General features: G+C 52.8%; 2 protein-coding genes across 2 annotated transcripts; both read left to right on the forward strand.

Moving 5' to 3' along the window:
• The first annotated feature begins 289 nt into the window (after positions 1-289).
• On the forward strand, positions 290-5,197 carry LOC128899118 (E3 ubiquitin-protein ligase rnf213-alpha-like). Its single transcript, XM_054177362.1, has 6 exons — positions 290-348; positions 745-889; positions 2,775-2,916; positions 4,202-4,375; positions 4,730-4,958; positions 5,132-5,197. Exons 1-6 carry the CDS (start codon positions 307-309, stop codon positions 5,195-5,197), a joined length of 798 nt encoding a protein of 265 aa, XP_054033337.1. The 5' UTR covers positions 290-306.
• On the forward strand, positions 4,987-27,967 carry LOC128899163 (E3 ubiquitin-protein ligase RNF213-like). The gene is made up of 28 exons (XM_054177505.1): positions 4,987-5,289; positions 5,529-5,732; positions 7,249-7,442; positions 7,991-8,111; positions 8,468-8,568; positions 8,981-9,154; positions 9,841-10,013; positions 10,097-10,193; positions 10,280-10,391; positions 12,560-12,743; positions 13,853-14,055; positions 14,183-14,284; positions 14,613-14,828; positions 15,580-15,661; positions 15,977-16,011; positions 22,047-22,141; positions 22,280-22,430; positions 22,523-22,691; positions 23,080-23,171; positions 23,539-23,796; positions 23,981-24,116; positions 24,373-24,456; positions 25,119-25,290; positions 25,509-25,704; positions 26,458-26,535; positions 26,778-26,978; positions 27,389-27,478; positions 27,786-27,967. The coding sequence occupies exons 1-28, from the start codon at positions 5,197-5,199 to the stop codon at positions 27,948-27,950; spliced, it is 3,978 nt and encodes a 1,325-aa protein (XP_054033480.1). The 5' UTR covers positions 4,987-5,196; the 3' UTR covers positions 27,951-27,967.

The raw sequence follows: 27,967 nt of genomic DNA on the forward strand, positions 1-27,967 counted from the left end.
GGACCTGATGATCTCTTGAGGTCCCTTCCAACCTCTAATGTACTGTGATCCATCACTGCAGGCCGGCCCTGGGTGTCTCCTTGCCTCCATCTTGTCCCTTAGAGTTCTCCAACCAGCTGCTCCTGAGGCTCTCATGTTGTCAAGAAGCTGTTGGGTTGGTTTCCATTACAGCCCTATTTGACTTCTCCCTTGTTGATGGTCAGGGTGCTCCCAACCTCTCCTGTGGGTGGATGTGTCTCTTGCTGGGGTTTTGGAGGCTGAGCTGTGTGGTTGGTTGTGGTTTCAGGTTCTCCATATGATGCCTCCATGGGGAGTTTCACCGAGTCAGGACTTCACCCCCAGGAAAATGTAGGACTTTTTTCTTCTTGTTTTCTCCTCATTTTAGTGGGGTTGCTCCTCATCAAGAGTAGGATCTTGGGCATCAAGAGGACTTTCAGGACCAACTTTTGGAGGTCCTTGCTGGGCTTGATACCTTGTCCCAGGTCTTCCTGGGTCACATTGAGAGATTGAAGTAGGGTGGTGGTTTCCTAACCCAAATGTGAGCAATTTGCACAAAGACAATTCCCAGACCCTGTCCTTGCTCCAGGGTCTGACTTAAGCAAGGCCAAGGGATGGTGAGATGGTACAGACCTTGGCGACCACCATGCTAAGCTCTGGAGGAGATGATGTCCCTGGGCAAGCGTCCCCAGGCAAATGAGAGCAAAGTAGCATGGAGCAACCAAGTGACCTCCAGGTGTTTTCCAGCCACAGTTCCTCAACATGGATGCAATGATCAAAGGGAGCATCCAGAAGGCTGTGATCCAGCTGGAGGACAAGAAGGACAACAGCCAGCGCCCAACAGAGAGGATCCAGATCCTTCACAACTTGCTCTGCTGCCCGGGGAACGCTGGTAGGTTGTTATGGGTTTATGAAATTAATATGGCAATATGGCTGTTAATAAAAATATTAATAACCTTTCACTCCTATGAAAAATTGCCCAGAATGTATTCAGCAGGCTCCCTGCAGGGCTGGGACATCGACAGTGGGAATGTACAAAATTTAGGCAAATACAGCAATTTTAACAATGTTAAGCAAACCAGGAGGAGTAACAGGGAAAGAGAATGCCCAGGAGCAATATGGCTCTCGACCACAGGGCAGGAGACTCAGTCAGAGCCATTAAGCCAAAGAGGCAATTAATGAATTACTCACAGTTGATTCCACCCAAGCAGGCAGTGCTGCTGCTGGGTATTAGCCATCCAGGCTTTTGGGGGCGCTCTCGTGCGCCAAGCACGGCTGGGTGCTGGCAGGACTGCCACGCGGTCTCGGGGCTGCTCTGGCTTCAGCAGGACGGTGGTGCCACGAGGCTGTTACTGCCACAGGCTCCTGCATCTTCCTGGGGAAACTGAGGCATGGCTCAGTTGCAAGGGGAAGAGAGGCTTGGCTCCAGCTCCTAAGGCTCGAGGCTTCTCTAGCTTGCAGTGAGTAGGTTCCTGGCTCCCATCCCAGGCTCTGGACCAGGCAGCTTGAGGCAAGGCAGCTTGAGGCAAGGCAGGTCCAAGCAAGCAAGGCAACGGCAAGGCAAGGAGACTAAAAATCAGCCTGTATATAAATCTTGCCTGAGATTCAATTGAGCCAACAGGGCAACTGAAACCAGCACACAGTTACCTAATGAGTCAGTCATCTAATGACTCTGCCAGGCTGTGGCCACAAAAGGCAGAGCCATGGGCCTGGTCCTGGAGAGGCAGCGGCCAGCACACTGCCCTTACCCCAGAAGGAAACTTGTTTACCCAGACACGCTGGGGCCTTTCTTTTGTCCCTTTCCCCATGTTACCCTGACTTCTGCAGGAAGGAGGGGGGAGAGGGGGACCATGTCTAGACACATCAAAGCCTGTCTGGATTTGTGCTGGGCCTGTGTGACCCTACTGTGACACAGGTGTGAGGGGAAAGTGGCTCCTTCTTGCTCGTTGTGTGGTTGGAGGAAGACCACCAAGAGATTAAGAGCTAGCTCTGGTGTCCATCAAAGCTGTGGTGGGTGGAGAAGTGGCTCAAGAGCCAGAGGATGAGGTTGGATGGGGTCTCCTTCACCTCCCAGCACAGTTCCTGAGATGTGGTGGGAATCTGTGCTAAGCCACAAAGCTCTGCTGCAGACCTTGGTGGATGATCCCAGCTGGATGTCCCTTCCCAACTGAAGCTGATTTCCACATAGGACTGACAAAGAGATCCTGGGTGGGTGGTGGTTAGGTGGAAGGTTGTGGCAACCAAAATGCCTTGAAGGTTCCTCAGCACAGGAGAGACATGAACCTGTTGGAACAGTGTCAGAGGAGGTCATGGGGATGATCAAAGGGTGGAAACCACCTACTGTGAGGCCAGGCTGAGTGAGTTGGGGTTGTTCAGCCTGGAGAAGAGAAGGCTCCAGGGAGACCTTCTTGAGGTCTTTCAGTACTTCAAGGTGGCTACAGGGAAGATGGGGTAGGACCTTCATCAGGAAAGTGTGGTGATAGGACAAGGGGTGATGGTTTGACACTAAAAGATGAAGATTTAGACCAGATCTAAGGAAGATGGTCTTCAACATTAGGGTGGTGAGACCTTGGTCCAGGTTGCCCAGAGAGATGCCCCATCCCTGGAAACATTCCAGGTCCAGTTGTTTGGTGCTCTGAGCAGCCTGCTCTAGTTGTAGATGTCCCTGCTGACTGCAGTGGGGTTGGACTGGATGACCTTTGAAGGTTCCTTCCAGCCCATCTCCTACTTGGAAATGAAGACCAGGAGAGGTTTAACCAGCACTGTCCTCTGCTTAGCTTCCAGCCTCTTTCTGACCACCCTGAAGAAGAGGATTTGTGTCCTCCTCCATGAGCGAGAGAAAAGAACCCAGGAGCCTCAGAGGTGGATTTTCCGTGAGGCACTCTCCATGAAGTTCATCCTGGAGGACACCTCCTTCAGGTAGGGTTGGCTGTAGGCCACCTTCCTCATCTCACCTTGTTTTGCTGTGTGCAGAGTGAGACACCTTGTTTGAAGACCAAGCCCAGACCAAGTGATGTCCCTCAGAGGTCCATTCTGGCACCGTATCTTCCATACTCTTCCATATGTGTCCAGGCTGGGACCATATACTCCATTCTCTTCCACCCCTTCATTAAGGACACAGTGAGACCAAGTGACCTCAGGGGGTTTGTAGGTGACACCAAGCTAACTGATGCAGTTGACATGTTTGAGGGGCGTGATTCCTCCAGAGGGCCCTGGACAGGCTGGAGAAGTGGGACCATGAGAACCTCATGAGGTTCTACACGGTTTGGAAGGTGGGTTGGGGCAACCATGAGTGCCAATCAGGCTGGAGAGCAGACCTGTGGAGAAGACTTGGGGGTACTGGTGGGTGAAAAAGTGGACATGAGGTGACTGAGAAAGCCAAGGAGCTCCTAGGCTGATCCCCAGCAGCATGAGCAGCAGGTGGAGGGAGTGGATTCTGCCCCTCTGCTCTGCTCTTGGTGGGACCCTACCCACACTGCTGGGTCCATCTCTGGAGTCCTCAGCACAGGAGACTCGGGGAGTTGTTAGAGAAGGTTCAGAGATGGCCAGAGGGTGGAAGCCCTTTGCTGTGAGGCCGAGATGAGAGAGTTGAAGTTGTTCTGCCTGAAGAGAAGGCTCCAGGGGGACCTTCTTGAGGTCTTTCAGTACTTCAAGGTGGCTACAGAAAAGGTGGGGTGGGACCTTCAGCCGGGCTTGTTGGGACAGGACAAGGGGTGATGGTTTGAAACTAAAAGATTAAGATTTAGTGCAGGTCTAAAGAAGATCACTGTGAGGGTGATGAGACACTGGCCCAAGTTGCCCAGAGAGGTGGGAGATGCCTCATCCCTGGAGCCATTCCAGGTCAGGTTGTGTGGGGCTCTGAGCAACCTGATCATAGAATGGTTTGGGTTGGCAGGGACCTTAAAGGTCATCCAGTTCCAACCCTCCTGCCATGAGTTTGAGCAACCTTTCACTAGCCCAGGTTGCTCAAAGCTCCATCCAACCTGGCCTTGAACACTCCCAGGGATGGGACATCCAAACCTCTCTGGACAACCCATTGCAGCATCTCACCCTGTCAAGCCTGGCTGTCCAACACTGGGAGCCTTGAGAAGTGTTTGGGTTGTCTTCTGGGTCTTCCAGACCCATGGTGATTCCTGGTCAGAGGTGGGTTTCTTGGTGGGAGGCAGAGAAGCCATGAGATAAACCACATCATCTCCTCTTGCAGACAAGCCCTCTGGATGCACCTGGAAGACATTGTGGCCAACATCTTTGCCCAAATTCTCGCTGTGGTGGACGCCAACAACAACCTGAATCACATCTGTCAAGGTTCTCCCCTAGCAGACCTCTGGCTCCAGATGTTCCAAGAAGAAACCTTCCTCACAATTAAATACTCCTGGAAGTAAGAGTTGGGCTGTGAGTGGTCAGTGTGCTGGTTTCCTTTAGGACAGTAGAAGCTGGTGTCCACAGTCAACCAGAAGCTCCTGCTGGAGGTGCAGATGGTTTTAGTCATGGAAGGTCTAGGGTGTCAACCTGCTGGCACCAGAACATCTCTGTTGCTTTAAGATGTTTGGCCAAATTAGGCCCTTCCCTTCTCTTACCAAGTTTTCCCTCACTTCCCAACTAAATTTTTTCCCCCAGGCTTCTGACCTCCTTTAAAGACATCAGTGGGACCTGGGAGCTTCGTAGAGGTGGTCCATCTCTGGACACCTGTGGTCTGCTGCACAATTTAATGCTTCTTTCTGTTGACTTCCAGGAGATTAGATGCAAAGATCCCTGTGCTGTCAATGACCAAAGACCCCAATGTCTCCCTCTCCTGCCAGTTCCCATTCAGTTGGGTTGTGAAGGCCTACCTGGATGACGTGTGGGAGAAGGTCTATCACATGGAAGGTAACATCAAGACTTTCCAGAGGGAGCTTTGTCCCAGCAGAGCTGCCCCATATCCAATTCCAGTTAGGAAGAGGAACCACGGCGTTCACTCAGCTGCCCCAGAACATCCTTGTTCATCTTGTTCATCTCTTCTGCCTCATACTTCCTCTTCCAGTGGAGGCATCAATCCCCTTCACCCATGGCTTGCACTTGGCCACATGTCCAACTCAATGTTAAGGAGGACCATTTGCTCCTAAGTGGCCATAACTCTCATCCTTGTCCTTTCTAGGTCAACCCCAGAAGCCAACAGAGGATGTGGCCAGGTTCTACCACAGCTTCATCAAGAGCAACTTGATGCCAGGTGGCAGCAACCCAGAGGTCCTGCGCTGCTACACCAACGACTTCCTCAGGATGGCTTTTCCTGGGCAGGACCTGGCTGTCTACGAGGTGAGTAGTCTTGGCTAGAGCATCATCTTCAACAGACCCTGGCCAGTTGGCCCTAGTCCTACCCTTCCTGTCCAGATCTGATGTTTTGATCAGCCTTCTGGGGCTACACCTCAACGGCTATGAACATTCAGTCTTGATTCACCATTTCTTGGTGAGGAAGAATCATGTGGTGGACACCACAGCAGGGCTGAGTCCTCTTGGCTTTGCTGTGAGCAGGAATGATACTTTGTTTGTTTCAGATCCTCTCCAAAGTCTTCTTGGCGAATGCTGGCCAACTCTGCTCCTCCCTGGGCAAGGGGGAGATGGACTTCTCTCCAATCTGGCTTCACATGGAGCACTTCTATCTCCAAGATGACTACCAGCTCTTCGTTGACATAGCCAAGAGCAATGACACTGTTGTGAGTGAGCTGCAGGCCATGTATGAAAAGGACCCACCAGAAATGGTGAGTAGAGGGTTGTGTTTGTCTCCTAACCCTTCCCCTAGGGCTTTGGATCTTAATGGTCTTCACAGTCTCAATGGTTTCATGACAGACTGTGGCATTAGTGTGACATCCTTGTGATGATGTCACTCTGGGGGGGGTCAGCTGCCATCCCCTTAGACACTTTGACCCTAGAGGTGGGTGGCTTGTGCTCCAGCTCCTCATCTTGTCACATGCACACAGAGATGTCCACACTCCTCCTCTGATGCTTTTTTGCTTAGAGCAGCAAGTCAAAGCTGCTCCCCCCACACAGTGACTCCTTCTTCTTGAGTGGTGGAGGCACCTAGGCATGTTCAGCCTGGAGAAAAGGAGGCTGAAGGGAGACCTTCTGGCTCTCTACAGCTCCCTGGAAGGAGGTTGGAGCCAGGTGGGAGATGATGTCTTTTCCAAAGGAACAAGAGATAGGACAAGACGAAACAGCCTTAAGTTGTTCCAGGGGAGGTTTAGGTTGGACATGAGGATAAATGTCCTCACCCAAAGGGTTGTCAAGGCTTGGCCCAGGATTACCAGGGCAGTGGTGAAGTCCCCATCCCTGGCAGGGTTTCAAAGCTATGGAGATGTTGTGCTGAGGAACATGGTTTGATGGTGACCTGGCAGTGGTTGGTCAGCGATTGGACTTGATCATCTTGGAGGTCACTTTCAACCAAACCAATTCCATGATTCTTTCTCCAAGGCATGTTTAGACTTATCCAAGCCCTTCCTGGTTTTCAGAGTCCATTTCTTTCCATCTTGGCCTTGCCTGTGCTCATCTACCCACAGTCATGGAATGGTTTGGGTGGGAAGGGACCTTCCATCTACTCCAACCTCCTTGCAGTCATCAGGGACCAGAGCAGGTTGCTCAGAGCCCAAACCAACCTGACCTGCCATGGTCCCAGGATGGGCATCTCCCACCTCTCTGGCCAGCCTGGGCCAGGGTCTCACCACCTCCCCATGAACTGTTTCCTCCTTGTGTCTGACCTCAATGCCCCCTCTTCCCATTGTCCCTTGTCCTGTCCCTAGACAGCTTGGTTGAAGGTTTCTCTCAGTCTTCTGCTTGGCCACTTTAACCACTGAAAGGTCACCAGAAGCCTTCTTTTCTCCAGGCTGGACAGCCCCAACTGTCTCATCCTGGCCTCAGAGCAAAGGGAGTTCAATCTTCTGATCATTTTTGTGCCTCTCCTCTGGAGATGCTCCAACAGGTCCATGTCTGTCTAAGAATCATGGAATGGTTTTGGTTGGAAGGGACCTTTCAGATCATCAAGTCCAACTGTTGACCCCCACTGCCAGGTCACCACCAAAACATGTCCCTCAGCACCACATCTCCATGGCTTTGAAACCCCTCATTGTGAAGAACATCTTCCATAGATCTGAATCTCCATCTTTTAGTTCCAAACCATCACCTCTTGTCCTGTCCCAGCAGGCCTTGTGGTGTCTCCTCCCTCTGTGCCACCCAGCAGTGTGGGCAGACCTTGACCTGGGCTCTTTGCCAATCTCGTTCCAGTTTGTGACTCTTGATGCCTTGAACATTCTCCTGAGGAAGCTGCAGCCCACTGAAGATGGACTTTTGCCCTTTAATGCTTGTGTAGCCTGGCTCAAAAGTGTCAAGTCCATCAAGCCCTGGGTGGAATGGGTCAGTCTGGACAACCACCAGCTTCACTTGCACCAGAAGCAGCAGCAGCTCCTGGAGTCTGTGTTGTAAGTTGAGTTACTCCTCTGTTGACAGTTGTGTGAGGAAACTTCTTGAGGGCTTAAGGGGATGCCACCTTCTTCTGGATTCATAACTCCTCCAACTGTCCACTCAGTAGCACAAGATGGTGGCAAAGTGGCTCCGCAAAACCCCCCAAAATGTGGTGGATGTTTCTCCATGATCCAGTTGCTTAGTTCTGGTGGAACTTTGTTTCATGCTTGATGGTGCCAAAAATGTTTTCTGGGGTGGGTCAAGGAAGTGTCTCCATAGACACTCTCCACCAGAAATGGGCTGGTGGTTTCAGTTTGACCCAAGAGTTGGTGAAACAAGTTGCCTAGAGAAGACTATGCCATGTCTCCTTCCCTCCAATGCCATCTCAGAAGGTCTTGGGTCATAGACTCAGAGTGCTTTGGGCTGGAGGGGACCTTTAAAGGTCATCAAGTCCTCCAGTGGCCACAGGCTACCTGGGATGGTCACAGAAGTACCAGTGGGAAGGGAACCTCAGGAGATCTTGGAAGTCCAACCTAAGTGGGATCCTCTGGGATGTAATTTATAGGCATGATTGGACCTGCACCAACATTGTCTACATGTTGATTGACCATCTGCTGCACAACGAGACGCAGATAGAGGAGAAGCTCCTGAAGCTCGTGGTGAAGCAGTTCATTTTCCTCTGGAATGTAGGTCCTGGGGCAGCTGCTGGCTGTGAAGCTTGGGAGGGCTCTTCTCATCCAGGAGACCTCTGGTCCCAGCTATAGGGAGGTGGGAAAAGGTTGGACACACCAGCCAAGAGAGAAGCACTTTGGATTCAGGACCCAAAGGGAGGATTTGGAATCAAGGGGGGCTTCTTTGAGGGCTTAAAGGCTTGACCCAGGTCTCTTACCCTCAGAGGTCCACACAGAGACATCCCAGCATGGATCTGCTGAGTTCTGCTCTCGCCCCATGTCCCTGCAGCACTGACATCCCCTAATGGGTGTCCTCCACAGAGTGTGGAGATGTTCCTGCTGACCTTGCCCCATGTGTTTGGCTTTCCCAGCTGCTCCACAAAATGCCAAGATTTGAGCCGGAGAAGACTTTTGATTTGGTGACCAAAGTGCTGAAGCAATGCAACAAGAACGCTGATGTTGTCTACCTGGTGTAAGTCCAACCTGGAAAGAGTTGACTTTGAGGTCTTCCTCCATCCATGTGACATTTGTTAAGGGTGGGGGTGAACCTCATTGAGTCAAGGGGTGAGAACCTGTCTTGGAGGTGATGGCTGGACCATCTCTGGAGTAACTTCTCTTAGATGTGGTGCCCAAGAAACCAGCTCCTCTGAGCACTCAGGCTCTCCACCCCCTTCACCCAGCCATCGTCACCACACAACCAGGGTGGGATGGTCCTCAGGCAGCTTAGAAGCTGCTGGTTCTTGAAGTGGTTGCTGTGGTTTTGCTCACCGGGCTGAGCAAAAATGTTCAGCCAGCTTCACCCCACACCCCAGGGTGTGCATTAGGCAGGACCCAACCTCGTGCTCCTCCTCAAATCAACTTCTTCTCTTGGTGGTGTCCCTCAGGAAGGGGGTGAAGGACTGCAAGAGCTGCCTGCGGGAGATCACGGAGCCGGCAGAGCTGCCCTGCGGCCACATCTTCTGCACCCCCTGCATCCTGGAGTGGCCCAACCGGCAGTGCAAGATCTGCAAGGAGCACTTCCCAGTGGACTACACACCCACAGCTTCCGAGGCCACGAGGTGCCTCCGTGTTGGCCAACATCTGGCCTGTCTCCAGTGTCTTTATATTGAGCATTGGGTCTGGGTTGGAAGGGAGAACATCAAGAGTTGGCTGCCAGCCATGGGCTCAGCCAACCTTCAGCTGGAGCAGGTTGCTCAAAGCTACATCCAGCCTGACCTTGAATGGTTCCAGGGATGAGGCTGCCACCACCTTTCCGGGCAAGCTGAGCCAGTGTCTCACTACCACTATGGTGAAGAACTTCTTATCTAACCTAAAGCTGTCCTCTTTCAACCTAACACTGTTACCCCTTGTCCTATCACTACACTTCCTGATGAAGGTCCCTCCTCATCCTTCCTGAAGGGTCCTCATTTTCCTGAAGGTCCCTTTAAGTACTGGTAGACCATTGAAGGTCCCCTCAGAGCCTTCTGCAGGCTGAACAACCCCAGTTCTCCTAGCCTGTCCACACAGGGGAGGTGTTTCAGCCCTTTGATCATCTTCATGGCCTCATTTCGACCTACTCCAACAAGTCCATGTCCTTATGTTGCAAACCCCAGAGCTGGACATAGTTACAAGATGAAGTTGCCTCAACCAGCAACCATCTCATCTCCTTGATTTGGGTCCTGCAGAGACAGAGAGTAGCAGTGATGATGACTTTTTTTCTTGGTTGGACATTGACCACAGGTCTTGGTTTCCTTCTGGCTTCCAGGGAAGCCGTTGCCTGTCACAACAAGTTCCGGAGGAAGTGCAATTCCTTCTTCCTGGAGTTCCTCACTGTCTACTTCTTGGGAGACCAAGCAGCTCCATCAGCCCAGATCATCCAACGCTTGATCCAGTTTGTGGCTTGCAAACCCAGCCCTGAGCAGCAAGCAGGGAAAAGAGGTAGGAGAGCTTGGTCCTACCCCACCCAGCCCTGACCTCATGCCCTTGGAGATCAGCTGACCCAGCTTATCCTTCCTTCCCAGTCTACAAGCCCAAGAGCGAGCTGTCACCCTTCGAGGAGTGCATGGACACCAGTCCCACCATCCAGTCCTCCCTCCTGAAGCTGCTGCTGAGATGCAGGTCAGCCTCCAGCTTGCCCCCAAACCCAGCTGCTGAGCCCCCTTGGTGACCTGGGTGCTGATGCTTCTCTCTTTCTTCTGTCCTAGGTTCAACAGCGTCAAGGTTCACTTGGAAGAGTACCTGTCCCAGATGGAGGAGAAGATGCCCAACCAAAGTAGCAGAGACCATTTCTACTTCATGGTGATCCACTGCCTGGAGGTGAGTGCCCAGTCACCAAATCCCAGCATGGTTGGGTTGGCAGAGACCTCTGGAGACCTTCCAGTCCAACCTCCTTGCTGAAGCAGGGCCATCTAGAGCAGGTGGGTTTGGAATCAATCTGGAGAAGGAGACTTCACAACCTTTCTGGGCAGCCTGCTCCAAGGCTCTGATCGCCTCAAAGCCCAGAAGTTTCTCCTGATGGAACCTCCTGAATTCCAGCTTGTGCCAGTTGCCCTTTGTCCTGTCCCTGGCCACCACTGAGAAGAGTCTGGCCCTATTCATGAATGTTTAGATGTTGTTGGGCATTGAGAAGGTCCCTCTCAGGCTGCCCTTTTCCAGCCTCATCTCCACCAGTACCCCCAGACATGCTCCAGACTCCTCATCACCTTCAGAGACCCTCCCCAGTAGCTCCTTGTCCCTCTTGAACTGGGGAGCTCTGAACTGGTCCCTTCACTCCAGCTGTGTCCTCACTTGGGCAGGGCAGAAGGGCAGCAGAACTTCACTCATGTTCTGTTCACTTATTCATGCCCTTCAGGAGACCATTTGCCTTCTTAGCCATGTTTTCAGTTCATGGTGAACTGGCAGCACTCCCAGGTCCCTCTCCATGGATGTACTTCCCAGCAGGTCAACCTCTGACTTGTACTGGTCCATGGGGTTGCGCCTCCCCAGGTGAAGGACTCTCCACTTTCCCTGGCTGAGCTTCATGGGTTTCTGAATGAACCTTCATTAGGTTCCTACTGAACATCATGGGAATCCCAACAGACATCATCACTTGGAGCCCCCAGCCTCTTAATCCCAAGGAAGGCCTCACCTTGAAGATGAGGAGAAGACACAAGGAAGAAGGAGCAACAAGGTCATCTCTAACCACATGAAAGACAAGAAGGTTATCAGGAGTAGCCACCATGGATTCACCAAGGGGAGATCCTGTCTGACCAATCTGATAGCCTTCTGTGAAATGATGCCCAGCTGGCTGGAGGAGGGAAGAGCAGAGCAGAGGATGTCACAGATCTTGACTTCAGCAAAGCTTTTGTTACTGTCTCCCATAACATCCTCGTAGAAAAGCTCTGGAGATGTGTCACAGACAGCTGGCCTGGGAGATGGATTGAAAACTGGCTGACAGCAGAGGTCAGAGGGTTGTTATCAGTGGCAGAGTCAACTTGGAGGCCTCTGGCCAGTGGTGTTCCCCAGGGATCAGTACTGGGCCCAGTTGTGTTCAATACCTTTAGCAACGACCTGGATGAGGAGACTGAGAGTCCCCTCAGCAAGTTCCTGATGATACAAAACTGGGGGGGTTGGCTGACACCCCTCAGGCTGTGCAGCCATCCAGTGTGACCTGGACAGGCTGAGAGCTGGCTGTAGGCAAACCTCATGAAGTTCAGTAAGGACCAGTGCAGGATCCTGCACCTGGAAAGGAATAACAGCAGGCACCAGGACAGGTCAGAGGCTGCCCTGCTGGAGAGCAGCTCTATGGAGAAAGACTTTGGAGTACTGGTGGACACCAAGTTCTGCATGGGACAGCAATGTGCTCTGGTGGCCAAGAGAGCCAATGGGGTCCTGGGGTGCATGAAGAAAGGTGTCCAGCAGGGCTAGGGAGGTCCTTCTACCTCTCTACTCTGCCCTGCTGAGACCACACCTGGAATCCTATGTCCAGTCCTGGGTTCCCCAGTTCAGGAAAGAGAGATCTGCTGGAGAGAGTCCAAGGGAGAGCCACGAAGATGATTTGTGGACTTGAGCATCTCCCCTGGGGCTGTTTAGTATGGAGAGAAGGCTGAGAGGGATCTGATCAATGTCTATCAGTAGCTGAGGGGTGGGGGTCAAGTGGAGGGGGCCAAGCTCTTTTGGGTGGTGCACAGAAAGAAGCCAAGGAACAACAGGGTCAAACTTAAATAGAGAAGATTTCAGCTCAAGATGAGGAGAAACTTCTTTACAGTGAGGGTGACAGAGCCCTGGAGCAGGCTACCATGGGAGGTTGTGGAGTTTCCTTTTCTGGAGACTTCCAAGACCCACCTGGATGCATTCCTGTGCAGAATACCCTAAGTGATCCTGCTTTGGCAGGGGGGTTGGACTGGATGATCTCTTGAGTTCCCTTCCAGCCTCTGATACACTGTGATCCTGTGATCCAAGGTCAGAACCCACCTTCAGGCTCTTAAAGCTGCCTCTTTGAACAGGATTTTATGCATCCTTCTGATGAAGAAGGTGTCAGAGAGCTTGCCCAGAGCTGCCTCTCCACCATGGACCTCTCCACCTTCTGCCAAGCCGAGGTCTCCAGGATTAACACTCTCCAGTCCATCGCCCAACTGCGCCTCTCCATCAGCCACGTGGCCACCACACTGGGCAGGCAGCTGCTCTCCGGTGAGTCCTTCAGCCTGGGCTCACAGCAGAAGGTCTTGGGCAAGTCCCACCAAAAAAAAGGTTCAACCTGGTGGGGTTCTGCTGGAACACAAGAAAAAAGGAATTTCCATGACAATGGAATTTGGGCTGGAGAAACTTCCCAACTCTTTGGTCTCCAGATTGAAGGTCTCCAAGCTGTGGAGAACTGGAGGGCCTTTAAAGTCCTGCTACAACCTAGGTACTACTACAACCTAAGTTCTGTTTCAGCCTAGGCCCTTCTGCAGGCTAGATCCTACTACAGCCTAGGTCCTATTACGGCCTAGGTCATACTACAGCCTATGTTGTACTACAGCCTAGGTCCTGCTGCAACCTAGGTACTACTACCACCTAGGTCCTACTACAGTCCTAGATCCTACTGCAACCTAGGTCTTAATATAACCAAGGTCCTACTACAGCTCTGGTCTTACTGTAGCTTAGGTCCTACTACAACCTAGGTTCTTGTGGTGGTTTGGCCGTGGCCTAGGGGCCAGATTCCCATCAAAGCTGCTCTATCACTCCCCCTCTTAAATGGACAGGGGAGAGGGGAAAAATATAACAAAAGCCCGGAATAAGATAGAAGCAATTTAATAACAATAATGAGCAAAGGCAACAGACTGTGTGGAAGTGAAAGCAGAGAGAGAGATGTTGGTCTCTGCTGCCCATCAGCAGGACCATGGTCAGTCTTGGGCAGCAGGGCTCTCCAAGCTTGGTGGTTCCTTAGGAGGATAGATGCCAGGGACCAATCTCCCCCTTCCTTCTTTCACTTCATTCTCATATCTGAGCTGACCTCACATGGCATGGAACACCCCTTTGGCCAGTCTGGGTCAGCTGGCTCAGCCATGTCCCCTCTCAAGATCTTGCCCACCCCACAGTGTACTCTTGGGGCAGGGAAATGTTGAAAGGACACAGCTTGGAGCACAGCCAAAGCACTGCTGTGTTATCAACTGCTGCTGCAAAACACAGCCCTAGAAGGCTGCTGTGAGGAGGATTAACTCCAGCTCAGCCAAACCAAATATGGTCCTCCTGCAGCCTTAAGAGCTGTTGGTGAGGTGCCACCTGTGGGGCCTGAGAAACCTCCTACCCCACTGCAGATCCCAGCTCACCCTCTGCCCAGGAGAAGCAGAAGGACCAAGACGTAGTGGATGCCATGAAGAAGCTGGTTGCTAAGGCTCCAACTCTGTGGCCTCAGGTGTTTCTCATCAGAAACCTCTGTGACATCTATGGACTGACCTCCATGTGGAAGATCCTTCAGGTGGAGAAGTGGATTTTACCCCAAGGGGTGGACATTTCCCAGGTGAGTGGTTTTGAGGTGGGTTGAGCTAAAGAAGAGCTGAGGTGGGTCCTCAAAGGGTGATGCCAGCCTCCTCTTGGAGCCCTTTCACTTGTGCATGAGGGAGACAATGTCCCTCTGTGGCTTTCAGGACAGAAGTGCCTGGTCGAACACCATGCTGATGTTCTCAGCGCTGGACAGAGTGCAAAACCTGCTGAAGAACAAAGAGTCCTCAGAAAACCAGAGCTTGGCAGTGAGTACCTGTGGAGGATTGCTTGGGGGCTGGCCTGGAACCATTCATTGATCTGAGAGCATTGGGGGATTTGGGAGCATTGCTTGGTCTGGAACAGTTGGTTGCTCTGGGACTGTTGGTTGCTCTGGAACCATTTGCTGGTCTGCACCTTCCTGGAAGCAGGAGGTCTCCATCTGTGTTGGTGAAAAGCTGTGGGGGGCTCCCTGCTGCCAGGAGATACAAATGAGGATTCTCATGGCCTCTGAACCTCAGTGGTGAAGTCAGAAGACCCTTCCTGGGGACTTCACTTGTTGGTTGCCTTCCCTTGTGTCTGGTTCAACCTCTCTAGGCTGTCATGAGACAAATGGAGAACATCCTCCAGCTGCCACCAGTCCCAGAGGAGCTGCTGGAAGACAAACTGAAGAAGATCATGGATGCACTGGGTGACAAAGACGACCCAGGCCTGCTGGAGGTGGTCTTCCACACTGCACTCACCCTGGCCTTGTCCTCCAGCCCCATCACTCACCTCCTGAAGAACATCTGCTTCAAGCCTGACGTGGTGAAGGTGAGTTATGAGGTTGAGGGACACAGATCTCCCCAGGCCACTGTCCTGGACCAACGTGTCCCAGCAGACAGGTTGTGTGCTGGTCAGCTTGTTGCTTTGTGGGTTGTTGTTCTCTCCTTCCTTGAGCTGGGAAGCAACTGTGACCTTCCATCCTGTTCTGCTTCAAATGGGAATGATCTGGGTGGTCTGTGGGAGATGTCCATCTCTCTGCTCAAGGGGAGCTGGGGGCCTAGTAGAGCTTAGTTGGTGGAGATTAGGTTGTTTCAAGCCCAGTTTGAGCAGCCTTCTTCTACCAAAGGTCTTTCACCATTCAGATGGTGGTGGAGATGCTCATTCCTGAGCTGGGCTTCCCCTGGGGCCTGCCCATGCAGGACCTGTTTGTGTTATTTGAGGAGCCAACCAGGAGCTCCTGCTGCTTCTCTTGGAATGGAGACATCAGCCACCTCTAGGTCTTCTCCCTTCCCATTAAGACAACTTCTGGCCCACAACAAGTTGAGGCCCACAGTCAAAACTCATCAATAATTGGTTCTCTTGGAGACTTTGCTCATTCCTGGTCACTCCAGCCTCATATCTCCCAGTCTGATGGACCTCACTTGGTCCTCATTCCTTCACCAGAAGTTTCCCCCTGATGACAGTGGCCATCAAGGAGAACTATTCTTCCCTCTGATTGCTTGAGAAACAGAATTGTTCCTCAGCTAGGTGGGAAGGAGCTTGGCAGATGGTTACTCCACCTCTCACTTTCCTTTCCAAGGGGTCATACCTCCCCACCATGCCTGGAGACCTTCTCTTTGATGAGAAGAACTGGAAAATTGGTGCTACAGACAAGATCTGGAGTAAGTACTGGGAGACCTCCTTGTTCTGGTGCATGCTGAGGATCCACCAGAAGCTACTTGAGATGGAGCAGGGGATGGAGGGAAGGGATGAAAGACTTCTGAGGGCCGTCTCTCCCCTTCATTTGAGTCCTTCATGATCTCCACCTTGCTGGAGCAACTTTGGGTCCCTTTGGTCTGTGGGAGGCACATGGTGGGGCTGGAAGGCAGGAGGTGGGAGTCAGGCCTGGCACCTTCTTGGTGAGCTTCTGGCCACATTCCCATGCTGGAGGCAGTGGTGGGAGATGACTGACTGACCATGTCCTCTTGCACACCTAGCTTGTCAGTGCGGCACCTTCTGGGTTGTCACCAAGGTAAGTGTCTCTGGGGGGGAGCTTTGTAGCTTTGTAGCTCTGTCTATTGCTTCTTGCATCTCTGCAATCTCCACCAATCTTGGGATGAGCTGCTCAGGTCTTCTTTTGACTCCCAGAGGGTCCTTCAGGTGCAAGAGCAGCTGCAAGGCTTCAAAGCCACTTGGGTTCTCCTCCAAACCAGCTGTACTCCTTTTCAAGCCAGCTGAGTTTTTCTCCAAGCCAGCTAGGCTCTCCCCTAAGGCAGCTGGGTCATCCTCCAAGCTAGGTAGGTTCTTCTCCAAGCCAGGTGGGCTCTTCTCCAAGCCATTTGGGTTCTTCTCCCAGTGATGCACTGACCTAAATGGATCTGGGATTCGTGTCTCTTCATGACAGCAGTAGAGCCAAGCAGGTGATTCCAGGTCTTGGTTAGTCTCAACCCCAAGCTGATGCCTACACTCATGCTGCTGGCTGTAGGAAGGACCTGGTTGGTCTGGAGGTGTTTCCATCTCCTCCTGACTTCTCATTAGCCATTACAGAGACCCCATGTAGGAAGTGGTGTAGTTTATGATCAAGATGATAAGCCAGAAATATGATAAAATCTGAGCATGATTTAATAGATGTCACAAATGATTTTCCCAAGTTAGTCTGATGAAGTTCATTTGCCTGGCCCATGGCAGGCTGAGCACACAGGATAGGAAGCTAATAAACAGTAGAATAACAGCCTAGGAAAATCAAACACTTGGAATACAGAGGAACAAATTGGAAACTCTTACAAGCATGAAAACAAAGGCAGTGCTGCCTCAGGTCGCAGGATGGAGCCCTGGGCATTGAGCGGAGCTAAGCAACAGGGAAAGAGGTGAACCTCACAAACATTAGGTAAATTAGCTTCACTTCCTCATGAACCATTGAGCTGTTCAGCAACAGAACTTTTGCTGGATGAAACAATAACCAGGCCTTGTGATTTGTAATCCAAGAGGCAGGCATAGCTCAAGAGTGTAAATTCCTAAACTCAAGAAGAGTAACAGAGAGGAGCTGCTGCAGAGGAGCTTGGTAGATGGCAGCACACTGCCACTACAACAAAAGAGAGAATCACCCTGAAGTCAGGAGCACAATACAGGTGCTTGTCACAGTCTGAAGAAGGAGCACAGTGCAGGTGCTTGTCACATTTTTAAGACAGGAGCACAGTGTAGATGCTTGTCAGAGTGTGAATACAGGGGCACAGTTCGAGTGCTTGTCACAGTGTGAAGTCAGGAGCACAGTGCAGGTGCTTGTCACAGTCTGAGGACAGGAGCTCATTGCTGGTGGTTGTCACAGTCTGAGGACAGGAGCACAGTGCATGTCATTGTCACAGTCTGAGAATAGGAGCACAGTGCTGGTGGTTGTCACAGTCAGAGGACAGAAGCACAGTGTTGGTTGTTGTCACAGTCAGAGGACAGGAGCACCATGCAGGTGCCTGTCACAGTCTTGGGACAGGAGCACAGTGCAGGTGCTTGTCACAGTCTTAGAACAGGAGCACAGTGCAGGAGCTTGTCACAGTCTGAAGGCCAGAGAACAGTGCAGGAGCTTGTCACAGTCTTAGGACAGGAGCACAGTGCAGGAGCTTGTCACAGTCTTAGGACAGGAGCACCATGCAGGTGCTTGTCACAGTCTTAGGACAGGAGCACAATGCAGGAGCTTGTCACAGTCTGAGGACAGGAGCACAGTGCAGGAGCTTGTCACAGTCTTAGGGCAGGAGCACAGTGCAGGAGCTTGTCACAGTCTTAGGGCAGGAGCACAGTGCAGGAGCTTGTCACAGTCTGAGGACAGGAGCACAGTGCAGGAGCTTGTCACAGTCTTAGGACAGGAGCACCATGCAGGTGCTTGTCACAGTCTTAGGGCAGGAGCACAGTGCAGGAGCTTGTCACAGTCTTAGGGCAGGAGCACAGTGCAGGAGCTTGTCACAGTCTTAGGACAGGAGCACAGTGCAGGAGCTTGTCACAGTCTTAGGGCAGGAGCACAGTGCAGGAGCTTGTCACAGTCTTAGGGCAGGAGCACAGTGCAGGAGCTTGTCACAGTCTTAGGGCAGGAGCACAGTGCAGGAGCTTGTCACAGTCTTAGGACAGGAGCACAGTGCAGGAGCTTGTCACAGTCTTAGGGCAGGAGCACAGTGCAGGAGCTTGTCACAGTCTTAGGACAGGAGCACAGTGCAGGAGCTTGTCACAGTCTTAGGACAGGAGCACCATGCAGGTGCTTGTCACAGTCTTAGGACAGGAGCACCATGCAGGTGCTTGTCACAGTCTTAGGACAGGAGCACAGTGCAGGTGCTTGTCACAGTCTTAGGACAGGAGCACAGTGCAGGAGCTTGTCACAGTCTTAGGACAGGAGCACAGTGCAGGAGCTTGTCACAGTCTTAGGACAGGAGCACAGTGCAGGAGCTTGTCACAGTCTTAGGACAGGAGCACAGTGCAGGAGCTTGTCACAGTCTGAGGACAGGAGCACAGTGCAGGAGCTTGTCACAGTCTGAGGACAGGAGCACAGTGCAGGAGCTTGTCACAGTCTTAGGGCAGGAGCACAGTGCAGGAGCTTGTCACAGTTTGAGGACAGGAGCACAGTGCAGGAGCTTGTCACAGTCTGAGGACAGGAGCACAGTGCAGGAGCTTGTCACAGTCTTAGGGCAGGAGCACAGTGCAGGAGCTTGTCACAGTCTTAGGGCAGGAGCACAGTGCAGGAGCTTGTCACAGTCTTAGGACAGGAGCACAGTGCAGGAGCTTGTCACAGTCTTAGGGCAGGAGCACAGTGCAGGAGCTTGTCACAGTCTTAGGGCAGGAGCACAGTGCAGGAGCTTGTCACAGTCTTAGGACAGGAGCACAGTGCAGGAGCTTGTCACAGTCTTAGGACAGGAGCACAGTGCAGGAGCTTGTCACAGTCTTAGGACAGGAGCACAGTGCAGGAGCTTGTCACAGTCTTAGGACAGGAGCACAGTGCAGGAGCTTGTCACAGTCTTAGGACAGGAGCACCATGCAGGTGCTTGTCACAGTCTTAGGACAGGAGCACAGTGCAGGAGCTTGTCACAGTCTTAGGGCAGGAGCACAGTGCAGGAGCTTGTCACAGTCTTAGGACAGGAGCACAGTGCAGGAGCTTGTCACAGTCTGAGGACAGGAGCACAGTGCAGGAGCTTGTCACAGTCTTAGGGCAGGAGCACAGTGCAGGAGCTTGTCACAGTCTTAGGACAGGAGCACAGTGGAGGAGCTTGTCACAGTCTGAGGACAGGAGCACAGTGCAGGAGCTTGTCACAGTCTTAGGGCAGGAGCACAGTGCAGGAGCTTGTCACAGTCTGAGGACAGGAGCACAGTGCAGGAGCTTGTCACAGTCTTAGGACAGGAGCACAGTGCAGGAGCTTGTCACAGTCTTAGGACAGGAGCACAGTGCAGGAGCTTGTCACAGTCTGAGGACAGGAGCACAGTGCAGGAGCTTGTCACAGTCTTAGGGCAGGAGCACAGTGCAGGAGCTTGTCACAGTCTTAGGGCAGGAGCACAGTGCAGGAGCTTGTCACAGTCTTAGGGCAGGAGCACAGTGCAGGAGCTTGTCACAGTCTTAGGACAGGAGCACAGTGCAGGAGCTTGTCACAGTCTTAGGGCAGGAGCACAATGCAGGAGCTTGTCACAGTCTGAGGACAGGAGCACAGTGCAGGTGCTTGTCACAGTCTTAGGACAGGAGCACAGTGCAGGAGCTTGTCACAGTCTGAGGACAGGAGCACAGTGCAGGAGCTTGTCACAGTCTTAGGACAGGAGCACCATGCAGGTGCTTGTCACAGTCTGAAGACCAGAGAACAGTCCAGGTTCTTGTTTCAGTGTGAGGGTAGGAGCACAGTGCATTTGCTTATCACAGTGTGAATTCAGGAGCACAGTGCAGGAGCTTGTCACAGTCTTAGGGCAGGAGCACAGTGCAGGAGCTTGTCACAGTCTTAGGGCAGGAGCACAGTGCAGGAGCTTGTCACAGTCTTAGGGCAGGAGCACAGTGCAGGAGCTTGTCACAGTCTTAGGACAGGAGCACAGTGCAGGAGCTTGTCACAGTCTTAGGACAGGAGCACAGTGCAGGAGCTTGTCACAGTCTGAGGACAGGAGCACAGTGCAGGAACTTGTCACAGTCTTAGGACAGGAGCACAGTGCAGGAGCTTGTCACAGTCTTAGGGCAGGAGCACCATGCAGGTGCTTGTCACAGTCTTAGGACAGGAGCACCATGCAGGTGCTTGTCACAGTCTTAGGACAGGAGCACAGTGCAGGAGCTTGTCACAGTCTTAGGACAGGAGCACAGTGCAGGAGCTTGTCACAGTCTTAGGGCAGGAGCACAGTGCAGGAGCTTGTCACAGTCTTAGGACAGGAGCACAGTGCAGGAGCTTGTCACAGTCTTAGGACAGGAGCACAGTGCAGGAGCTTGTCACAGTCTTAGGACAGGAGCACAGTGCAGGAGCTTGTCACAGTCTGAGGACAGGAGCACAGTGCAGGAGCTTGTCACAGTCTGAGGACAGGAGCACAGTGCAGGAGCTTGTCACAGTCTGAGGACAGGAGCACAGTGCAGGAGCTTGTCACAGTCTTAGGACAGGAGCACCATGCAGGTGCTTGTCACAGTCTGAAGACCAGAGAACAGTCCAGGTTCTTGTTTCAGTGTGAGGGTAGGAGCACAGTGCAGTTGCTTATCACAGTGTGAATTCAGGAGCACAGTGCAGGTGCTTGTCACTGTATGAAGACAGGGGGACAGTACATGTGCTTGTCACAGTGTGAGGACAGGAGCACAGTGGAGGTGCTTGTCACTGAAGACAGGAGCACAGTGCAGGAGCTTGTCACAGTCTGAGGACAGGAGCACAGTGCAGGTGCTTGTCACAGTCTGAGGACAGGAGCACAGTGCAGTTGCTCGTCACAGTGTGAGGGTAGGAGCACAGTGCAGGTGCTTGTCACAGTCTGAGGATAGAAGCATAGTGCAGGTGCTTGTCACAGTCTTAGGACAGGAGCACAGTGCACGTCAATGTCACAGTCTGAGGACAGGTGCACAGTGCAGGTGCTTGGTGCATTCTGAGTAGAGGAGCACAGTTCAGGTGCTTGTCACAGTCTGAGGATAGAAGCATAGTGCAGCAGCTTGTCACAGTCTTAGGACAGGAGCACAGTGCAAGTGCTTGTAACAGTTTGAAGACAGGAGCACAGTGCAGGTGCTTGTCACATTCTTAAGACAGGAGCACAGTGTAGGTGCTTCTCAGAGTGTGAATACAGGGGCACAGTTCGAGTGCTTGTCACCGTGTGAGGACAGGACCACAGTGCAGGCACTTGTTGCAGTCTGAGCACCCGAGCACAGTGCAGGTGGTTGTCGCAGTCTGAGGACAGGAGCACAGTGCAGGTTCTTGTTTCAGAGTGAGGGTAGGAGCACACTGCAGGTGCTTTTCACAGTCTGAAGAGAGGAGCACAGTGCAGGTGCTTGTCACAGTCTGAGCTCAGGAGCACAGTATGAGTGCTTGTCACAGTGTAAAGACAGGAGCACAGTGCAGGTGCTTGTCACAGTCTGAGGTCAGGAGCACAGTATGAGCGCTTGTCACAGTGTAAAGACAGGAGCACAGTGCAGGTGCTTGCTGCCATTAAGGAGCAGGCTGTGAGCTTTCAAATCATCCTCCATAAAATGCCTTTTGGGAAAGGCTACAGCCCAAGGGCAGATGCCCTCTGCATGTCCAGCCAAGCATCTCAGAATGCTCTGTGGCAGGCACAGTGCACACCGCTTCACGAAGAGGAACTGCACGCATTAGAGGTGATGTGAAACGTGAGGCACAGGGCTCAGCTTGTGCTCCCCCAGGCAGCCTGAACAGCCCCTGCCTGTTGGATCCTCCAGGGCAGCCAGGACCCTGCCTGGGGAAGGAGGAGGGAGGGCAGTGGCCAAAGAGGTTTAGCTGGTTTGTTAATGCCTCTTCTAAGACAGAAAGCTAAGTGGAGGATGTGGAAACTCCTTAGGTGCCCTCAGCTTTTGCTGGGTGCCTCCAGCACCTGGCTTGGCACCCAAGCCTCTCTCTCACTCCACCTTCTTGTGTCCAACTGCAGTGTGGGCGTCCCACAGAAGTGAAGCGATGCAAGTGTGGAGCTGCTGTTGGGGGAATCAGGCACAATCCTACAGATGGCTTTGAGGAGAAGAAGATGTAAGTCAACTGTCCCAGAATTCCAACCCATCCACCCAACCCTCCAGTGGAGGACCTGAGGCTGGCCTAAACAAAGGTCTTTACATCCCATGGGGCCTAGCCAAAGAGGCAGTAGGTGATGGCTCCTTCTGTCTGCAGCACTGGAGATCAAACAGAGAAGGGCTACATCCTGGCAAGCCCCACCATGAGGAGAAATGAGCTGGAGAGGTCCCTGTCACCTGCCTGTGTCGGTCTCACACGAGCTCTGCTCCACTCCACCCTTCTGCTGGGGACCTCCACTGACAGACAGGTGAGCAACCAACATCAGGCCATTGAGGAGACTTCAGCCTTGGAGGGAGGCATTCTGGAGAGCTTTATGGTGGAGCCTGTCACATCTTCCAGGCAGTTTTAGACCTGATGAAGGAGAAACCAGAGAATGTGGAAGCCTTCTTCTGGGGCCACCTTCAGAAGGACATGGAGTGCCTGGCAGAAGCTCTCAGCAGGAACACAGAGGATGCTGTGTTGATTGTCCACCTCTTTCTGCAGCAGCTCAGCAAGCACAAGCCAGCAGGTAGGGAGATGTTCTGGGAGTAACCAGCAGGTTCATGGTGGTTGGCTTTTAACCAAGACCAGTGTCATGGCTTCCTCCTTCCTGGGACAGTCTCCATCCTGGGAAACTGGTAAGAAGACAACCCAGCAGGTAGAGTATAATGACCCAACAGGTAGGGAGATGCTGGGAAGTTCTAGGAGGTCACCAGCAGGACCATGAGGACCCTGAGCACTTAGGCCAGACCAACTTGAGGGCACAAGCAATTTGGGAGACAGTGGACTCAATCTGTGGCATCCCTTCTGCTCTTTGGTCCTCTTTCTACATCCTCTTACTCCTCCCTGTCAAGAAGTCAAAGCAAGCTCTGGTCAGAACATGAGCTCTACAGAGTCCTCTTTTGTGTCTTCTGCAGAGAGCAGTGTAGCCCTGAGCATCCTGCCTGAAAAAAGGGACCGAGAAGAATGGGAGATGTCCTTCAAAGCCCTGGCTCAGCCCTTCTTCCAGGTACACCAACCTTTGCTGGTGGTTATGTCCGTGTCCAGACACATCTGCTGAGCTCTGGGTGTTCCCACCTGGAAGAGAAGAGATTTGTGCCCTCAGTTTTGAGCTGGGACTTCATCCTGGTGTGGTATCCTGCAGAGAATTGGCTTCTTGGAGGCTTTAGAAGCCAATTCAGATCTCCCTTGGAGAACACCACCTGTGGGTTTCTCCTTGGGTGGTTCTGTCCTTGTCTCTTTATTGGCAAGTTCTCCTCATGCCCCCAACTTCTCCAGAGCCTTGGTTGCTTTTCTTTACCCTAAGACCTCGTGAATGGCCCTTGGGCTGCTTGGGTGACATGGGGTGGCCTCTAATGACCACTGGGTTCTTGCAGGAACTGGAGCAGATCTTGAATTCTGTCAAGGAGCAGAGGATAAGTGAAGGTCCCCATGGCTCCGGCCTTCTCCTGAAAATAGCTTATGGCCAGACACCACCTTTCCAAGACCTCCCAACTGAGGGGTTGATCAACCAGGCCTGCATGTGGAGGTTTGAACAGAAGATGACCATCCAGACCCTGATGCATTTCCTGCTGCAGGAAGATGGAGGAGGCACTGGAAATCCTTACCCCATCCTGCTGGAGCTCCTCTCCAAGGTTGGCTGCGGGAACATCTCCTCCCCTCCAAAACTTGGTAGAGTCAGTCTGGGCGGTGTCCATGTGGCACTGGGACAACTATTATCCACCCCACTCCACATTTCTTTGGAGCATCCAAGCAAGATGAGGTCCTCCTCCAGGTGGGATCCTTGTCTTTTGAGTCACTCTGGATATTGTCTTCCAGCTTGAGAACATCCAACATGTCCAACATCTGCCTGACGTCTTGCGCCTGCAGAACACCCTGATCCACTTCTTCCAGAGCAGCCACATAGGAGAAGACTACACAGTCCAGCAGTTCCTGCACCAGCCTGAACTTTCAGGTGCATTATGGGGTGCCACCATGGCTGGGATGTGGGTGTTGGACAGCACCCAGGTGCTCCACTGAGGAGCTGCTGCAGTAGTTTGTGTGGTGGAGCCAGCCCAGGAGCAGCCCATTGAGACTCATGGGGTCTGCTGATGTCACACATGGTCCTGAAGCCCAATGTGATACCTGCAGTGCTGTGTCTGTCAGAAGTCATCCTTAGACCTGAGATGGCTCCTTGATGGGGCTCCTTTCTCCTCTCTCTGTGTCCACAGAGGACCAACGCTGGGCATTCAGCAGAGCCATAGAGACCATCCGGAAAGTTTGGAGCAACATCAAGATGAACCCACCCAGCTCAGGTACGTGGTCACCCTCAGGGCATCATGGCCCTCTTTGTTGGCCCTTTCTTCTGCAGATGAAGGACCTGGCAATGTTCAGCGGAGAGAAAAAGAGGCTGAAGGGAGACCTTCTGGCTCTCTACAACGCCCTGAAAGGAGGCTGGAGACGGGGCGGGTTGAATTCTTCTCCCAAGTGATGAGACAAGAGGAGATGGCCTCAAGTTGCACCAGGGGAGGTTTAGGTTGGACATGAGGAGAAATGTCCTCACCCAAAGGGCTGTCAAGGCTTGGCCCATGATTCCTAGGGCAGTGGTGGAGTTCCCATTCCAGGAGGGGTTTCACAGCCATGGAGATGTGGTGCTGAGGAACATGGTTTTGTGGTGGCCTGGCTGTGGCTGGGCTCCGTGATCTCCAAGGTCTTTTCCAACCTGAACCATTCCACAATTCCATGATTCTTCTGGAGATGTTCTGAAGCTGAGCCTCTTTCTGCCACCACCCTTTCAAGCAAAGCTGCCCACCTTGCTTGTTCCACCTTCTAAAAACCCTCCCAAGGGACAAAAGCCTCCTGGAAAGGCCAAGGCCTCAGCGATAGGGCATGGTAGTTTTAGGCTATCAACCACCACATAGGGAGAACTTCCTCATGGATCCATAGTGAGCAGAAGACCTTTCCCACCCTCTTTCAGGCATCACTGTCAAGCCAGACCTCTCACCAAATGAGATCAACACCAGCACCACCACCATCCTGAACCTCCTCCCCACCCAATTCTCCATCAGCCACTTGGTGACCACATTCCTCATTCAGCTGCAGAACAGCTGTGTGGACACGGCTGCGCGGGTCACCAGGGAGAGGCAACGGTAGGTCCTCCTCTGCTCAGCTGGTGTCTTGTCCACCTCTTCCACTCACCATGAGAGGTTTCCAGGGCTGGTGTTCAACCTGCAGGGGACTTGTGGTGGCCAGATGGTGATGTTGGAAGGTCTTGGTGGCTTGGTGTTCAGTAGAGCAGGTCCTTGGTGGCAGAGAAGGATCAGGTGAGAGGCGCTGCAACCACACAGAGCAACCTTCTCCCTCCCAGGTCCATCTCAGCAGAAGAAGTGAAGCCCTCCTCTGTGTTGGCCATCACCAAGAGTGACCTGTTGACCATGGCCCTGGCCAACCTGCAGTATGAGATAGAGGAGGATGGCACCAAGACGACCTACTTCGACTTCCAGCTGCTGCAGCGCCAAGTGGTTCAACGCTTCATCAGCGGGAAGCCCATCATCAAGAGCCAGGTGAGCTCAGCAGTGGCCAAGTTGGGTTGTCCCAGGCCAGAAGTGGCCTTGGGGTCTGTTTCCAGCTTCCTCTAGAGCCACCAGACTCAACCAGAATCATTGGCAGACGCCTGCTCTGCATCTATCTCTGCTCCTTGGGTTTTGAAGGACTCCCATAGTCAGAAAACCACTTCTCTGGTCATGAAATGGTGACCAGAGAGGAGAGGTGAAGCCCTCCATCCCTGTCTTCTGGAAAGGAGCTGTCTGCCTGGTTTGAGGAGCTGGCAGTTATTCCAAGAACTTCAAGAGGGTCCAAAGTGTGAGTCTGAACCACCTTAGTGGAGCACATCTCTGGCTGGGCTGTTGGTCTCCATTCTTTGAAACTAAAGCCTGGACATGATGGGAAAGGGGGACCTGAGGACACCAGAACCAGGCTGTCCTGCACCAGCAGGTGTCCATGTTCTCCTAAATGTGGAGATCAGCCCATGCTGGACCCTTTTGGTCTTCAAAATGGTTTCTAAAAGGACTTGCTCCATCACCTTGCTTGAGAGGGAGGTGATGATGCATCTCCTCCATGGAGATCCCTACCCCATCCATCAGAGTCCTCCCCTGACCTCCACAGCTCCACAGGAGACTCAGGATGCCATCATCCACTTCCTGCAGAACCTTTGGGGCCATTCCATGGACCCACACCTGCCCAGCTGAGCTTCTCTGCTGGCCCCAGTTAAGTGACCCCAGGCAGGCTCATGACCACCTGTCTCAAACCCTTTCCAGACAGCTCCATCCATTGCCCTCAACAATGTGAGTACCCTTCAGGACACCAAGATGAAAGTCAAGGACCAGCTGCCCCAGGTAAGAAGCAAGCCATTGGTCTTCTCCATCCGACCCTGAGGTCTCCCCTCATATCCCATGACAGAATGGGGCCTTGGAGACCAGGCTGCCATGCAGGAAGACCCAAAGCCCAACTCAAGTAGAGGGTTGGAGACCTGGTAGGACCCAGTTCTCCTGCTCCAGGGGGATAAGGACTCTGGCAGGACATCATGTTGTGGTGCTCCCAGCCCTCACTGGGTCCCAGCGTTGATGTTCTCATGCAGGAGCCGCTCAGCATCAACCAGCAGAAGCGCATCATGGAAGAAGCTCGCTCGGTCAATGCCCTCTCCAAGGCCTTGGCCACCTTGAAGATGGCTGCTGAGTTCCTGGCTGTGACAGGTGGTGACCCAGAGCAGCCTCTGCCCAACTATGTCCGTCAGGAGCTGAGGATGGACACCAATGCCAAGCAGTTCCAGGACCTGCCGGTGGGCAAGGGGCAAGGGGTGGGGTGGGAGGCAGGACCTTCGTGCCTTCATCACCCTATTGCCTCTCTGGGCAAAGCTTTTCACCTCCCATGGCTTCCACCACCTTCTCATGCTCCAAGTCCACAGAGGGTTGGGGGTCTCCTGCTCAGAGCAAAAAGATCCTGGACACCCGAGAGGGTTCAAAAGCTTGGCTAGATGTTGGCAGGTCTTCCTGCCATAGCCACCTCTGGGGACACCTTGGGCACTGAAGATGGCCTGGGACACCTCCATGGGGGACATTGGTGATGGTTTGTAGATGTGCTAACCCGAACGTTTGAACTGAACAGTTGAGGTGCAGCCATCAGGAGATGCTGGTGGCCCAACATGTCCTCCTCCAGGAGTTAAGGTCCTTCTCTGTCCCTCTTCCTCAGGTGGTACCCAACACCCAGCTGAAGCACATCTTGTCTCTGTGGAAGGTCCTGGCAGCTCGCAGGTCCATGCTGTTGGTGCAGATGAACCAGGTGAGGCAGATGAAGGAGGAGGGGAGGAGATAGATTTGGCACCCCAGAGGAGAAAGGAAATAGGACAACGCAACCAGGTGGCATTGCGACATCCTCCTCTCATCCCTTCCCTGGGTCAAATGAGAATTCACTTCTCTGGGTACTTTCAAGCCTGGCTTCTGCCTTTGAAGCTCTCTGGTGGCCCAGATAAGAGGCTCAAGGACCCAAGAGGGGCTGTGGTTCTCTCTCCACCAGATGTGACCTCTGGAGCCATCTGGGTGGGGTGTGCTGGGGTGTCCTTGATGATGAAGCTGCTTGGTCTTTGCAGGATCCCTTCTACCTGGTCCCTGAGGAGTTCCAAGGTCAGCTGGATGTGAAAGAAGTGAAGGACTTGGCCTTGGCTTTGTCCAACACCAACCTCGACCTCTTCCTCATTGAGCTGCATGAGATGATCATGGTGGCACTGTCCAACCTGCAGCCTGAACATGAGTAAGTCCAGGTCATGTCCTG

The sequence above is a fragment of the Dryobates pubescens genome, chromosome 40 (genome assembly GCF_014839835.1).
Source record: "Dryobates pubescens isolate bDryPub1 chromosome 40, bDryPub1.pri, whole genome shotgun sequence".
Lineage (NCBI taxonomy): Eukaryota > Metazoa > Chordata > Aves > Piciformes > Picidae > Dryobates > Dryobates pubescens.